This window comes from Martes martes, assembly GCF_963455335.1.
Source record: "Martes martes genome assembly, chromosome: 4".
In the NCBI taxonomy this organism is placed as follows: Eukaryota; Metazoa; Chordata; class Mammalia; order Carnivora; family Mustelidae; genus Martes; species Martes martes.
The window spans coordinates 38,633,689-38,649,982 of record NC_137891.1 but is presented as its reverse complement, the minus strand read 5'-3'; the positions used below and the strand labels follow the sequence as shown (position 1 = coordinate 38,649,982).

Below are 16,294 nucleotides of genomic sequence, written 5' to 3'. Positions count from 1 at the left end.
CAGGACGCTGGGATCATGACCTGAGCCGAAGGCAGCCGCTTAACCAACTGAGCCACCCAGGCGTCCCAGCAATTGCTTTAAATAGCAATTTTAAGTTGATATCTTTTTGGAGTGGTGGTGGTGATCTGCAGATTTTATCCAGGACAGAGCGGAAATGTGTTTCACTTTCCATATGGTATTTTCCTAAAATGATCTGGTAGAATAAGATTTATTATTTACATCAAAACGAGGCATATGGGAGAATCCTCTGGGATAAAGAAAGAAAGTAGGATTTCTCTTAAAAAAAAAATTGGCCCTTTAACATTTGTATTTTTATATATGTTATATGATGCAAAAATATTAGTGATAATACATATTTATAATTTATAAATAAATATTTTTATGTTACACCCCCCCCCCCCCAAGTTGGCTACACTAGGAAAGAATGAGGAACTGTCATATGTTGGAGGAAACTAAAGAGACACAACTAAATGTAGTACGAGATCCTGGATTGGATTCTGCAACAGAAAAAGGACAATAAAAGGGAGACCTATAAAGTTCACACCATTTTTGTAGTTTAATTAATAGTATTATAAAAGTGTTAATTTCCTGTTTTTTTTTTTTAAGATTTTTATTTATTTATTTGACAGAGATCACAAGTAGGCAGAGAATCAGGCAGAGGAGAGGGGGAAGCAGGCTCCCCACTGTGCAGAGCCTGATGTGGGACTTGATCCCAGGACCCTGAGATCATGACCTGAGTCAAAGGCAGAGGCTTTAAACCACTGAGCCACCCGGGCGCCCCAAGCATCTGACTCTTGGTTTGGTTCAGGTCATGATCTCAGGGTTGAGATTGACCCTTGAGTTGGGCTCCCCACTGGGTGTTCAGTCTGCTTGGGATTCTCTGTCTCCTTCCCCCGCTGTCTCTATCCCCCCCCCCCAACATGTGCCTGTCTCTCTCTCTCTGTCTCTCATTAATTAATTAAAATCTAAGAAATAGGAAAAAAAAGAATGATTGGCTAGGGCTTTTTTTTTTTTTTTTAAGATTTTATTTATTTGACAGAGATCACAAGTAGGCAGAGAGAGAGGAAGGGAAGCAGGCTCTCGCTGAGCAGAGAGCCCAACGTGGGGCTCGATCCCAGGACCCTGGAACTATGACCTGAGCCGAAGGCACAGGCCTCAACCCACCAAGCCACCCAGGCGCCCTAGCTAGGGCTTCCCATGTGGCTCTTTTTTTTTTTAAATTTTTAAAGATTTTATTTATTTATTTATTTGACAGAGATCACAAGTAGACAGAGAGAGAGGAAGGGAAGCAGGCTCCCGCTGAGCAGAGAGCCCGACGTGGGGCTCGATCCCAGGACCCTGAGATCGTGACCTGAGCCGAAGGCAGAGGCTTAACCCACTGAGCCACCCAGGCACCACTCCATATGGCTCTTGACATCACAGAGTAGAGCTCTCCTTGCTCTGTCATTTGGAGAAGATCCAAATGACAGAAGGCTGCCTGCCTGCTGTCTATTCACATACCCCCATAGAAGCCTGGCAGTCAGTCTGCACAGCTTGTCCACTGTGCATGAGGATCCCCGCAGTCCTGAGGAAGTAGACATACCCATGCAGTAGCTGGGGAAGTAGAGCCATAGGAACGAACCTTCCTGGCCTTTTACTTTCATTATCCACCATCCACCCTCCATCCTCCACCCTCCATCCTCCCATCTGTGTACTTATCTTTTAAATCATGTGACTCAAAAGGTTGCATATTCTACACATTGACTACATCTTTTTTTTTTTTTTTTTAAAGATAATTCAATGAACACTGTCAAGTGAGGTTTTTTTAACTAACATGTAGATGTACGAAGACCACTAGGGATAATGAAGTGACATGGATAATCAAAGCCACAGAGACTGTCCTAGACCTGAAGGAGTGGTGGGAGGCTGTGGTTACTGGATCTGGGAATGAGAGACTCTTACAGGGTTAACCTCTTCATTAGGACCAGTGGCGTCTGGTCTAGGGCCACAGCCAACCCAAGGCACCCTCTCCCTGCCTCTGCTCTTCTGTCTGGACTCCTGACTGGAATCCAGTCAGGCCAGAGGGCACGGGAGGCTGCTGATAGCCCATGCAGGTCTGCCTTTCTGGGCCAGAGAACCGGATGGTGAAAGGCCAGTGAAGACCTCTGAGAATAATCATTCACTCGCTTACCTGCCAAACTTTGCTAAGTGTCTTTTTTAAAGTTACGAACGTTAAGCCAGCGTGCCTGGGTGGTTCAGTCAGTTAAGTGTCTTCCTTCTCAGGTCATGATCCCCAGGTCTGGGATCAAGCGCCACATGGGGGACTCTCTGCTCAGTGGGGAGCCTGCCTCTCCCTTTGCCTCTGCCTGCAGCTCCCCCTACTCATGCATGTACTCTCTCTGTCCAATAAATAAAATCTTTAAAAATACATAAAATTACAGTCAGTTCCTTTTTTTAAAAAAAGGTTTATTTATTTGAGAGAGAGAGGGAGAGAGTGGTGGGCAGGGGAGGGGCAGAGGGAGAGAAAGAATCCTGAAGCAAGATTCCTGGCTGAACTTGGCGGAGCCAGAGCCAGTGCCCGTGCTGGCTTGATCTCACAACCCTGAGATCATGACCTGAGCTGAAACCAAGACGAGTTGAGTGCTTAACCAACTGAGCTGCCCCAGGTGCTCCCCCTGCAGATTCCTTTGATTGGTTTGAGTTTCCAGGTTGGACAGGGAGTGCGCAGGAACTAGAAGTATTCGCTCAAGCATCCCGTGCTCTTCCTTCTGTGTTCTTTCCCCCCTGCAGCTTCTCCGATGATGAATTTTGTTGTTGGTGTTTGAGTTTTAATGTGTTTGAAATCAGGATGTAATCTACCATTTAGCATGGGTTTAGTGTGAGGATCTTGTTTTTTCTCCACATCTTTATTTTGAAAAAATTCAAACCTTTCAGAAAAGTTTCATGTACAATGAATATCTACCTTTTTTCATTAGTAATAATTTGGAGTTTTTATTTTTTATAGAATTATCTCTATTAAATAGTGACTAGGTATAAAACAGTATTTTTTTTTTAATTCATTTGAGAGAGTGAGTGCCAGCAGGGGGGAGGGTCAGAGGGAGAGGGAGAAGCAGACTCCCCGCTGAGCAGGGAACCCTGATGTGGCCTTAGGAGATGGATCCCCAGACCCTGGGATCATGACCTGAGCCAAAGGCAGAGGCTTAACTGACTGAGCCACCCAGGTGCCCCAGTATAAAACAGTATTTACGGAATACCAAATAATGGTACAAGCACTTCTCTACCCACCGCTCATTTTAAGAAGTTGAATTTTTACCTTACTTTCAAAAGAGTCCAGTGGGTCCCTTCCTGATGCATATGCTTTCCTCTGATCTCAGAGGTAGCCATTTACTGAACTGTTGACTATCTCTTTGCCTTTCTTTGTAGATGTACACATACATTTGTATCACTAATTGATCTATTATTTATTTTCATGCTGAATCATAGGCTGGATTCACATAGTCTGCCTCCTGAGACTTGCTTTTTCAGTTTTACGGTGTTGATGAGAAAGTTACTCAGACACTTGTTAAAGATGGTAAGGACAGGGGCGCCTGGGTGGCTCAGTGGGTTAAAGCCTCTGCCTTCGGCTCAGGTCTCGATCCCGGGGTCTTGGGATCGAGCCCCACATCGGCCTCTCTGCTCAGCAGGGGGCCTGCTTCCCTTCCTCTCTCTGCCTGCCTCTCTGCCTACTTGTGATCTCTGTCTGTCAAATAAATAAATAAAATCTTTAAAAAAAATGGTAAGGACAACTTTAGTCAAGAGGGGTTGTGCAGTAGGGGAAGGAGGTCAAACTCAACTCCGTCTCCAGCAAGGATGAGTGAAGTAGGGTAGCCACGGGGCAGGTGGGGGTCCGTGGATAGAAATTGAGCAGAAACAGCAAGGCTGGAGAGATTGTTGCTAGACAGCCCAATAGGATTCTTGCAAAGGCAAACCAGAGTGGCACGTTGTAGAGGCTGGGGATGAGGAATTTGATTAGATACCAGGATGATCCGATACCAAGGAGAAGGGTTTTCAGTGAGCTGAGTCAGCAGGATTATTGCTGAAACTAGACGGGATGAGCCATGGGCAGGGCAGAAGGTGTTTGAAGGAGAGAGTTGTTGTTATGCGTCTCCATCTATCTGGGGAGTCGTTTCTGCCTCCAGCACCGCGCTGCAAGGAAGTCTGGAAAATGCAGATTGTAGCTTTCTAGCCTCTGCAGAATAGGCAGACCCACTGGAAGGTGGGAGTGAATGCTCAGTGCCAGTTCCCCACTGCAGACGTGCTATAGCGTATGGTGAGCCTGATCTGTCCTCCTTTTTCAGAAATCTTCCAACTATTCTTACTTGTTTTTTCTCCTATGCTTTAGCATCAACTTGTCCAGTTCTCAGGCAGTTCTGTTGCATATTTGTTAATTACAGATGTTAAACTTACTGATTAACCTAGGGAGAAGTGATACCTTACATGTGGTATTTGTACACACTTTTTAAAAAATGACATCATTGTGGGGTGCCTGGATGGCTCAGTCATTGACTTGAGCCGAAGGCAGATGCTTATGATCCCAGGAGCCCCACATCGGGTTCCCAGGTTGGCCGGGAGCCTGCTTCTCCCTCTCCCACTCTCGCTACTTGTGTTTTTTCTCTCGCTGTTTCGCTCTCTGTCAAATGAGTAAAATCCTTAAAGAAAACAAAATGTCATTATTGAGGTAATAATTTTATATACCGTAAACTTAACCCATTTAAAATGTACAAGTCATTGAGTTTTAGTGAATTTACAGAGATATGGTACACTTTTAAAATATCTGATTACAATGCCTTAAACTTATGAGTAAGTAAAATATCTGATTACAGGGGCGCCTGGGTGGCTCAGTCATTAAGCGTCTGCTTTTGTCTCAGGTCATGATCCCAGGGTCTTGGGCTCGAGCCCTGTATCAAGCTCCCTGCTCAGCGGAGAGCCTGCTTCTCCCTCTCCAACCCCCCTGCTTGTGTGCTCTCTTTCACTGTGTCTCTCTCTGTCAAATAAATAAATAAAATCTAAAAAAAAAAAAACCTGATTACAGGGGCACCTGGGTGGCCCAGTTGATTAGTATCTGACTCTTTGATTTTTAGCTCATGTCATGATCTCAGGGTTGTGAGATGGAGCCCTGTGTTGGGCTCCACACTGGATGTGGAGCCTGCTTAAGATTTTCTCTTTCCCTTTGCCCCACTCCTGCCCAGGCTTACTTGCTGTCTAAAAACAAGTTAGTAAATAAAAAATAAAAATGTCTGATTACAACTTACAACTTACTAGTTAATACAGATCTTCTTCAGTGTCCCGTGAGTAATGTTTCCAAAACTTTTCCTATATGTATAGATTGTACATGTTTTCATTTTTTTATTAGTTTTTTAAATTTTAATTCCAGTATTTAACATACACTGTTAAATTCGTTTCAGGGGTACAGTACAGTGTTTCAGCACCTCCACACAATACCCAGTGCTCATTACAAGTGTCCTGCTTAATCCCCATCACCTGTTTAACCCATTCCCTCATCCTCTTCCCCTCGTAACCATCAGTTTGTTCACTACAGTTCGGAGAGTCTATTTCTGGGTTTGTCTCTCTCTCTCTCTCTCTCTCTCTCTCTCTCTCTCTCTCTCTGCTTTCCTTTGCTCATTTGTTTTGTTTCTTAACTTCCACATGTGAGTGAAGTCATGGTATTTGTCTTTCTGTAACTGACTTATTTCACTTAGCATTATACTTCTGGCTCCATCCATGTTGTTGTAAACAGGCAAGATACTACTCTTTGTCGTTGAGTAATACTCCATTGTATATATGCCAAATTGTCTTCATCCATTCATCAGTTGACGGGCACTTGGCTGCTTCCATAATTTGGCTATTGTAGGTAATGTAGGTAAACATAGGGGTGCATATATCCCTTTGAATTCTTTTTTGTGCTTTTGGGGTAAACACCCAGTAGTGCCATTACTGGATCTCAGGGGAGTTCTGTTTTTAACTTCGAAGAACCTCCATACTGGTTTCCTCAGTGGCTACACCAGTTTGCATCCCCCCCAGCAGTGCATGAGGGTTTCCTCACCAACAGTTGTTGGTCCATGTGTCGTTTAGCTATTCTGACTGGTGTGAGGTGGTATCTCACTCTGGTTTTGATTGCATTTCCCTGATGATGAGTGACGTTGAGCATCTTTTCATGTGTCTGTTGGCCATCTGGATGTCTTTGGGGAAATGTCTGTTCATGTTGTTGCCCATATTTTAATTGGAGTATTTGTTTTTTGGATGTTTAGTTTGATAAGTTCCTTTTTTAAGATACTAATTCTTTATTGAATATGTGATTTGCAGATACTTTCTCCTGTTTTTAGTTTTATTGTTGTTGCACTGTGCAGAAACTTTATTTTGACATCATCCCAACAGTTTATCTTTTGCTTCCCCTTGCCTCAGGAGATGTATCTAGAAAAACGTTGCTATAGCCGATGACAGAGAAATTACTGCCGGTGCTCTCAAGGATTTTTATGGTTTCAGCTCTCACATTTAGCTCCTGATCCATTTTGAGTTTATCTTTGCGTATGGTGTAAGAAAGTGGTCCAGTTTCATTCTTTTTGCATGTAGCTGTCCAGTGTTCCCAACACCATTTGTTGAAGAGACTGTCTTTTTTCCATTAGATACTCTTTTCTGCTTTGTTGAAGATTAATTGACCGTATAATTGTGGGTTTATTTCTGGGTTTTCTATTCTGTTCTATTGATCTATGGGTCTATGGTTGTGCCAGTACTATATTATGTAGTATAATTTGAAGACTGGAATGGTGATGCCTCCAGCTTTGGTTTTCTTTTTCAAGATTGCTTTGGCTACTTGGGATCTTTTGTGGTTACATATAAATTTTAGGGTTGTATTTTTCCTAGGTCTGTGAAAAATCCTGTAGTTTAATAGGGATTGCATTAAATCTATAGATCATTCATGTTTTCTCATTAAATGGCTTTAAAAATAAAGTTATTTTGCTTTCTTCACCGTGTGGTCTAGACACATACGTATCTTGGTTCTCCGGTGAACATAATCACACCAAAAAAATGTAAATGCTGTTTATTAGTTTTTCTTTTTTCCTTTCTTTTTTTTTTAGATTTCATTTTTAAGTAAACTAAATAGCCAGTGTGGGGCTCAATCTTACATCCCCGAGATCAAGAGTCACTTGCTCCACTGACGAGTCAACCAGGCGCCCCAGTTCTGTTTTTATATAGAGACTTAATTATGTCAGTGTATATCTCAGTATAAGCATATAGCTGGCAAGAGCTAATTTCCTTATCTTAGAGAATAGAGGGTTACTTAAACTTGACAGTTTAAGTAAATTATTGAAATAACTAATCCTTCCTAACCTTTTATAGCTTATTTTAAATCTTAGGGCCTGACAACATGGGTAAACCTTGCAAACGTTAATGCCAGACACACACAGACACAAAAGCCACATATTGTATGATTCTCTTTATATGAGATGTATGGAATGGGCAGATCTATAGAGATGGAAAGTAGATGAGTGACTGCCAGGGGCTGGAGGAAAGGGGGGTGGGGAGTGACTGCTGAGGGTATGGGGGATTTTTTTGGGAGAGTGAAAATATTCTGGAATTAGTGGTGATGAGCTGTGCAACTTTGTGATTATACCAAAAACTCACTGAACTATACATGGTTTTAAAGAGTAGTTTTTTTTATGGCATGTGAATTACATCTCAATTTAAAAAAAGTATGAGGAAGAAAACAACCCTGTCCAAATAATCATGTCCTCCAATAAATTCTTTATTCCCCTTTTCTGGAAATAATACTGCTCCCTCTGACCTCCCTTAGCTCTTCGTCAGTTACCTCCTCTTGAATTCTTCCCTCCCTCCCCAGTAGATGCTGAGCATCAGAACAGAGGTTATGTCCTGATTACGTCCTTAATGGTGTTTATTCCATATTACACACCTGTTGAGTATTCAGGAAATAAATGTTGAGTTTAAGAATAAAGTTGTAGGGGGGGCGCCTGGGTGGCTGGCTCAGTGGGTTAAAGCCTCTGCCTTCGGCTCAGGTCATGATCCCAGAGTCCTGGGATCGAGCCTGCATCGGGCTCTCTGCTCCGTGGAGAGCCTGCTTTCTCCTCTCTCTCTGCCTACTTGTGATCTCTGTCTGTCAAATAAATAAATAAAATCTTTAAAAAAAATAAATAAATAAAGTTGTAGGGGCGCCTGGGTAGCTCAAGTGGGTTAAGCCTCCACCTTTGGCTCAGGTCATGATCCCCAGGGTCCTGGGATCAAGCCCCACATCAGGCTCTCTGCTCAGCAGGGAGCCTGCCTCCCCCTCTCTCTCTGCCTGTCTTCTCTGTCTACTTGTGATCTCTGTCTGTCAAATAAAACAAATCCTAAAAAAAATAAATAAATAAAAAGAAGAATGTTGTAAATAAATTAGCCAGGTTACCAAAAAACTCTTCTGTCTGAATCTACTTCAATAAAAAGTTGTAAACAGTTGCCACACACATAACAAAAAGTGTATTAGAACCTTTCTTCTGTTTTAATGGAATAAAACTAGTGCCTAATTGCGTCCTCCTCCCCAAGCTTTTCAGTCTCAGAACGTGGGACCCTATAGTAGGGACTTGTTGAACCTGTGTTTTCTCTTTGCCATTGTGGGCATTCACAGCTTTGTATTTTGCTTCAGTAGCTCATAGTGTTGCTGCAGATCCATCCGAAAATAGTTCTCTAGACCTAACAGTGAGAATAGACCCCAGATAGTGTTTGTTTTCATAAACTGCGGTGCCAGGAATGTGGCCAAAAATGAGAGAAACTTGAGACAAAACAGTGACTTATGACTAAGGAAGTAAGATGGGAACATGAATCAAGTAGTTATCTAGCTAGCTCCCAAGTTTTATGGAAAAGAACCAAATCGAAGAGATATAAGGGAAAGTGGAATTAGAAATAAGGGTATTTAAACAAAGGCATTCCATGACATTAAGGCCAAGAGACAACAATGCAAGAAATTATTTGAATCATATGAAAACACATACCAACACAGGCCTACCTACACCTTTTTTTGTATCAGAGGTCAGCATAGTAATGTTGAAAGAGAAATAAATTGGGAAAATGATTTGCAACATTGATGATAGACAAGAAGGGATTGTTCTTAATATATTCAGGAACTATTGCAGATTGCATTAGGAGAACACTTTCAGTTACAAGAGATAGAAACCCAGCTCAAATAGGAAAAAGTGGGGGGAAAGGAGCAGAAGAAAGAAATGGAGATCTGGGTAATTATTCGGGAAAAAATAACTCAGTCTCACCAATAATTGACAATACAGTGGCTTAGAAAGAAAGAGAAAGGCATTTCAGAGAACTCCTTTACATGCCTATTCTGTTTCAGTGATTAACTAAGTATCAGAAAACATTGTCTAATTAGCCTTTTGTGGCCTGTGGGGTAGCTTTTCTTTTCTTTTCTTTTTTTTTTTAGATTATTTATTTATTTATTTGACAGAGAGAGAGAGCACAAGTAGGCAGAGCAGCAGGCAGAGGGAGAGGGAGAAGCAGGCTCCCCGCCGAGCAAGGAGCCCGATGTGGGGCTCGATCCCAGGACCCTGGGACCATGACCCAAGCCAAAGGCAGACACTCAACCAACTGAGCCACCCAGGCGCCCCTGGTGTAGCTCTTCTTAGGATCCTTTTCAAAGTAGAACTGCATTATTAAAGCAGGAATTTAATTTAGGGAACAATGTGAGGACAGCATGCTCTGACTGGATTGCTACTGGGAGCTCCTTGTGCCAAGAATAAGTAAAGGTTGTTCTGTCACTGAACAGTACTGTTACTGATCGTAGAAGTCCATACTTTGTTATTAGAATAATTATCTCATTTACATGACATAATTAAAAGGAATGAATTAAAAAAAATAAAAGGAATGAATTTTAGGGGCTCTTGGGTGGCGTAGTCAGTTAAGCGTCCAGCTTTTGATCTCAACTCTTGTCTCCATCTTAGGGTCGTGAGTTCAAGTCCTGTGTTGGGCTCCACACTGGGTGTGGAACCTGCTTAAAAAATAAATAAGACAAATAAAAATAAAGGAATGAATTTTAATCCCTCAGAGTAACTCACGGTCACCATGGTGCCCTGTGCGTTATTTCAGAGGAATTAACCTGTGCTCTCGTTTGCTAGGAGAGAAGGCACGTGAGCCTGCTTTATCTTAACCCGCTCTGTGGTTTTATTCAGTTTACACTTTGATTCTACCTAAGGGATTTCACATGCTTGTCATATATTCAGTCTGGTCAGTGTGGTTGGTATAATAATTTGTACGAACAGAATATTGAAAATTTCCTCATCTCAAATTAACATTTTCATAATTTTAAGTAGTGTGTCATTGTGCCTGGTAATAGGATACCTATTACAACTTTTATTTGTGCCTTTTAAATTTCTCTTCTTCGACGGGGCGCCTGGGTGGCTCAGTTGGTTAATTAAGTGTTTGCCTTCGGCTCAGGTCATGATCTCAGGGATTGCGCCCTGGGGGTGCTTCCCCCTCTCCTTCTGCAGCTCCCACTGCTTATGCTCTCTCTGTGTCAAATAAATAAATAAATACCTTCAAAAAAATGAATTTCTCTTCGAGAAAAATGTGCATTTAAACATTGTTTATGATTATGTGAGATTTAGTTCTGGAGTTTCTTTTTACTTCAGAGTAGGATATGCAGGTTATATCAATTTTTGTGGTTATATTAATATTTAAAATTTTTGAATACAGCTTTGAGTTTGTCTGTCTACCTATCTGTCTCGTTTAAGATCCGTGAAGTAGCAAATATCCTCTAAATGGGCTGGCTTCTGTTAAATTAATGTTTTTCTTTCTTTTTTAAAATTAAATTAAAAATTTTAAAAAAGATTTTATTTATTTATTTGACAGAGAGAGATCACAAGTAGTCAGAAAGGCAGAGAGAGTGCGGGGGAAGCAGGCTCCCTGCTGAGCAGAGAGCTTGATGCGGGGGTTTGATCCCAGGACCCTGAGATCATGACCTGAGCCGAAGGCAGAGACTTTAACCCTCTGAGCCACCCAGGTGCCCCTAAATTAATGTTTTTCTCATTATAAAATATGCTTGTACAGAATTTGGAAACTGTCTCAGTTGGCAAGAAAATAATAAAACTTTCGCCTGAATGCAGGTTTCAAAGGTCACCATAAATTCGGATCAGTTTTTTTTTTTTTTTAAAGATTTTATTTATTTATTTGACAGAGATCACAAGTAGGCAGAGAGGCAGGAAGAGAGGGAGAGAGGAGGAAGCAGGCTCCCTGCCGAGCAGAGAGCCTGATGCGGGGCTCGATCCCAGGATCCTGGGATCATGACCTGAGCCGAAGGCAGAGGCTTTAACCCACTGAGCCACCCAGGTGCCCCTCGGATCGGTTTTGCACATAGCAAGTACATACTGATGTCCAGCTCCTTGGAGGGCTGCTGTGTGGCTTTCCCCGCACTTTGACCTGCATCACTGTGTGATCTACCTCCTTCCCAGCCGGGCCCCATACTGCCTGAGAGAGTTGACTGGGGGGTTAGACAGCTTGGGAAGAATATCCCACTTACTAGCTGGGCAGCCTTGGGTAAATTACTTGGCCTTCTCTGAGCCATCTTTTTCTTATCTAAAATGGGGATAATATTAATACTTATCTCTTAGGTTTCTATTTATTTATTTGACAGAGAGGTCACAAGTAGGCACAGAGGCAGGCAGAGAGAGAGGGGGAAGCAGGCTCCTCCCTGAGCTGAGATCCCAATGCGGGGGGCTCAATCACAGGACCCTGAGATCATGACCTGGGCGGAAGGCAGAGGCTTAACCCACTGAGCCACCCAGGCGCCCCATCTCTTAGGTTTCTTAAAATGAAATAACACAACAGCCCAGTTCAGTGAGGAAAGAAAGCATAACTATGAATGGGGGAAACAAAGCAGACGATGGACATCCCACTCTGGTCATAGCTTTCTGTAGGCAGGAGAGAACCTGATAACCCTCACTGCTTCATTGCTTCATATGCAAATGAAGGCACTAGAATGCATCCGTGTGTGTTTACATATGTGGCTCCCTACAGAGAGTCTTGCCCTTTGCCTGTAAGGGGTTAGGTCAGCCTCTTGAGCTTCATTTTGCATGGAAGATGCATTCAGGTTTATTCCCCCACTGATCTGTGAGGATGCTGTGAGGCATACATTAACTTTCTTTGTAGGTATCTTTTCCCTCACAAGAGGGAAAAGCTAAGTTAATGTAGCATTAAAATTATTAATGACAAAATATGTATGTATTCTGAAAGAAATCATGATCTTTTTTTTTTTTTTAAAGATTTTATTTATTTCCTTGAGAGAGAGAAAGAGTGGAAGTGAGAGAGAACACGAGAGGGGGAGAGGGGCGGAAAGAGAGGGAGAAGCAGACTGTCCGCGGAACAGGGAGATTGCTGTGGGGCTCCATCCCAGGACCCTGGGATCATGACCTGAGCCGAAGTCAGAGGCTCAGCCCACTGAGCCACCCAGACACTGCGGAAACCGTGATCTTTTAAGTACTGACTCTGGCTAATCATCCTCTGAGTGATTTTTTTTTTTTCTTATTTGAGAATTAGATTTTTCACTCCTTTAATTAAAGTGACCAGCATCATCATGAATTTATTGCACTAAATCTGTAGATTAATCTCAGGAGGCTTCGAGTTGTTGTGTTTGTTTTTTTTTAAGATGGCAAATGGTCTTTTTTGATATATCTGCATTTTTTTTTTAAGATTTTATTTATTTATTTGACAGACGGAGATCACAAGTAGGCAGAGAAGCAGGCAGAGAGAGAGGAGAGAGCAGGCTTCCTGCTGAGCAGAGAGCCCGATGCGGGGCTCGATCCCAGGACCCGGGATCATGACCTGAGCCGAAGGCAGAGGCTTTAACCCACTGAGCCACCCAGGCGCCCCGATATATCTGCATTTTATGTAGACCTCCTACTTAAAATGTTCTCTCATCTCTAAAGCTGAGGATACAGAGAGGAAGGTTCTAGAAGTGGAATGTTTTCCTTTGGAGAAATACCTGTAGGAAGTGACAGGCCAGGTTAGGTCATTTGGTGAGCATTCAGACCTGAAGTAGAAGCCGCAGAGTCTAAGCAGAAAGAGGCAAAGATCTGAAATCCACTGAGCGAGGATTAGTCACAGTTCAGCCTTTTGATGCAGGTACTGTCTCAGCAAGTCACATATGCTCCGAGCCTGGTTGTGCAGTGTGCTTGGTGGGAACAGGTCTGCCGGAGTCAGGAGTACTAAATGAGGTGTCTGTGAAGTGCCTCGGCCACTGTCAGCACCATACAGATCATTACAGCATGGGTTTTTGTGAGCATCCCACACGGGAACCCTAGTCATGTGTCATCTGAACCTAAAGATACGGTAACATGACCTCTTGAATAAATAAATGTTCGCTTAGTCTCTGCTGTGATGCAGGCATTGTTCCAGATCAGCACTGTTCGATAGAAATAGAGTGCAAACACATAATGGAATTTAAAATTTCCTAGCAGCCGCATTTAAAAACACAGGTGAAATTAACTTTAATAAATTTATCTTATTAGTTAGCTCAGTATATCCAAAATATTTTAGCATGTAATCATACAAAAATTACTAATAAGATATTTCACCTTTTTTTTAAAAGATTTTATTTATTTTACTTATTAGTCGAGAGAGAGAGAGCGAGCACAGGCAGACAGAGTGGCAGGCAGAGGCAGAGGCAGAGGGCGAAAGCAGGCTCCCTGCTGAGCAAGAAGCCCGATGTGAGACTTGGTCCCAGGTCGCTGGGATCATGACCTGAGCCGAAGGCAGCCGCTTAACCAACTGAGCCACCCAGGCGTACCGATATTTCACTTTTTTAAAAAGAATCAGGACCTGGAATTCTAGAGTACATTTTAATTTTACAGCACATCTTAATTCAGATTGAGCCCGCTGCAAGTGCTCAGTGCCTCCCTGTGGCTAGTGGCCACTGTGGTGGGCATCTGTACCCTTCTGTGTGTTGGGTTTTAGGAGTAAACAAGATACAGAGTTCTTTCCCTCAGAAGGGTTCTTGCATGGGGAGACAGACAATACACAACAGATATAAGATAGTAGTGATAAGTGCTATAAAGAGAATATGACATTGGGGTGCCTCAGTGGCTCAGTGGGTTAAGCCCCTGCCTTGGGCTCAGGTCATGATCTCAGGATCTTGGGATGGAGCCCCGCATTGGGCTCTCTGCTAGGTGGGGAGGCTGCTTCCTCCTCTCTCTGCCTGCCTCTGCCTACTTGTGATCTCTCTCTCTGTCAAATAAATAAATAAAATGTTTAAAAAGAAAAAAGAAAACACGGTATCAGCTCGGGAGGAAGTGTGAGGGCTGCCTTACCTATAATACTCAGGGAAGAGCTGTTGGAGATGTTGATGTCTGAGCTATGGCCTGAATGATTAAAAAGGCAGAGCCAGGGGTGCCTGGGCTCCAGTCATGATCTCAGGGTCCTGGGATCGAGCCTCTGTCGGGTTCCCTCTCTGCCCACCACCTCCCCGCCACTTGTGTGCGTACTCTCTCTCCCCCTCAAGCAAATAGAATCTTAAACAAAATAAAAATAAAAAGGCAGAGCTACTCCCGTGAAAATGGAAGTGATGTTGCCTCTAGTCAGCGGGAACTGCGGATGCAAGGCCTCACGATGGGATGTTCTCCTCGTTGTACTTAGGGAACAGAGTGGTGTGGCTGGATTGTAGGAAGTGAGAAAGTATGAGGTGAGATTGGAGAGGTAGACATGCTCTAGAAGAAATACAGACATAAAGGCTGTGATGAGAAATTGATCTTATATTTTAAATAAGATGGGAAGCCAGTGGAGGGCTTTATTTATTTTTTTAAAGATTTCATTTATTTGAGAGAGAAACAGAGAACAAGTGGGAGGAGGGGAGAGGGAGAAGCAGACTCCTTGCTGATAAAGGAACCCGACGTGGGACTCAATCTCAGGACTCCGGAATCATGACCTGAGCTGAAGGCAGACACTTAAGGGAGGGAGCTACCCTAGTGCTCCCAGTGGAGGATTTTAATAGGGGCACAAGACACATGAGTTTATAAAATACAAGTGAGACACTTACATTTCAAAACTACCTGATTTATTATATATTTCATTTAGTGAACCAGAATTCCAAACTTTTTTTGTTCTTTTAACATATGTAACCAATATCTCTCCCATTTTCAAAATAAACTTACGTGCAAGTCAACATGTTATTTGTAGACACTTATGTGATTTAGGGAGAACACCTTTTGGACATTTTACATCCATTAACTTTTATTTTCTCAAGTTCCAGAAGAGCTCTGGGTATTTTACTTAATATTAAATTCTTGCTTACAACTGGTTTATAAACAAAATGCCTTTGAGGAAAGACAGAAATTGTGAAAACAGTGGATCTCCTACTGATTTTCTTCTTTCTTTCCTAACCCTTTGGCAGACATGTGCATTGCGATTGCAATTTCTCTTCTGATGATCCTGATATGTGCCATGGCCACTTACGGAGCATACAAGGTAAGTGGCTTTGAATTAGGGGGCTGGGCTTCTCCTTGGTCCCTTACCCTTGTAGCCTGGGTAGCTACTTGTGAGAAGGAAAAAGTGATTCTCAGTTTCCTCTAAGAGGCTTTGGAAGTTTCAATCTCGTATTGATATTCTGTGGAAAACCAGTGCTGTTGTCTCAGAAGTGTTCACGGAGGCCTGTTGGTTAAGCACCTTGGTGTGGTTGACCAGTTGTCCTCAGGACCTGGCTTATTGAATGTCTTGTCCTCCTCTTCCCTTCAGAAGAAGAAAGAATTTGTCCAAGTTGGGAAAAAATAACATTTTATGATACTGAACGCAACTGCATCATCTTTTCTCTCATATTTAGCAACGTGCTGCCTGGATCATCCCGTTCTTCTGTTACCAGATCTTTGATTTTGCCCTCAACACCTTGGTTGCCGTCACTGTGCTTGTTTATCCAAACTCCATTCAGGAATACATACGACAGCTGGTATGTGGCCATCCCCTCACTGTTCCCTTCAGGATCTGGTTGTACACACACACACGAATTTTTGGGTTTTTCCACTTGCATCTGAGTTACTGATTAGAGATTTCTGAGTGTTATCTTTAAGGTTTCTGGTTTCTTAGAATGCTTTTTGGAACAACATAACTTCCTGAGGTTGATTGGAGGGGTGCGATGACTGTATTAGATGCACCTACACAAATTATAAACTAGTTACTAATTCTTACTTTTGTAAAACGTAACTGCTCAATTATCAGCAGAGGATCGTTTTTTGCCTCTGCTCTTGTTCGGAGAACGTGGAACTGTACTGTACATTGGTTCCCTAACTTACTTGGCCAT

General features: G+C 42.6%; 1 protein-coding gene across 1 annotated transcript in view; it reads left to right on the top strand.

Moving 5' to 3' along the window:
- LAPTM4B (lysosomal protein transmembrane 4 beta) overlaps positions 1 to 16,294 on the top strand; it is an 80,566-nt gene that overhangs the window by 35,900 nt on the left and 28,372 nt on the right. Inside the window, exons 3-4 of the mRNA XM_080800222.1 lie at positions 15,395 to 15,468; positions 15,821 to 15,943. Of these exons, the coding sequence (XP_080656348.1) occupies positions 15,395 to 15,468; positions 15,821 to 15,943 (197 nt within the window). The remainder of the gene's footprint in view (positions 1 to 15,394; positions 15,469 to 15,820; positions 15,944 to 16,294) is intronic.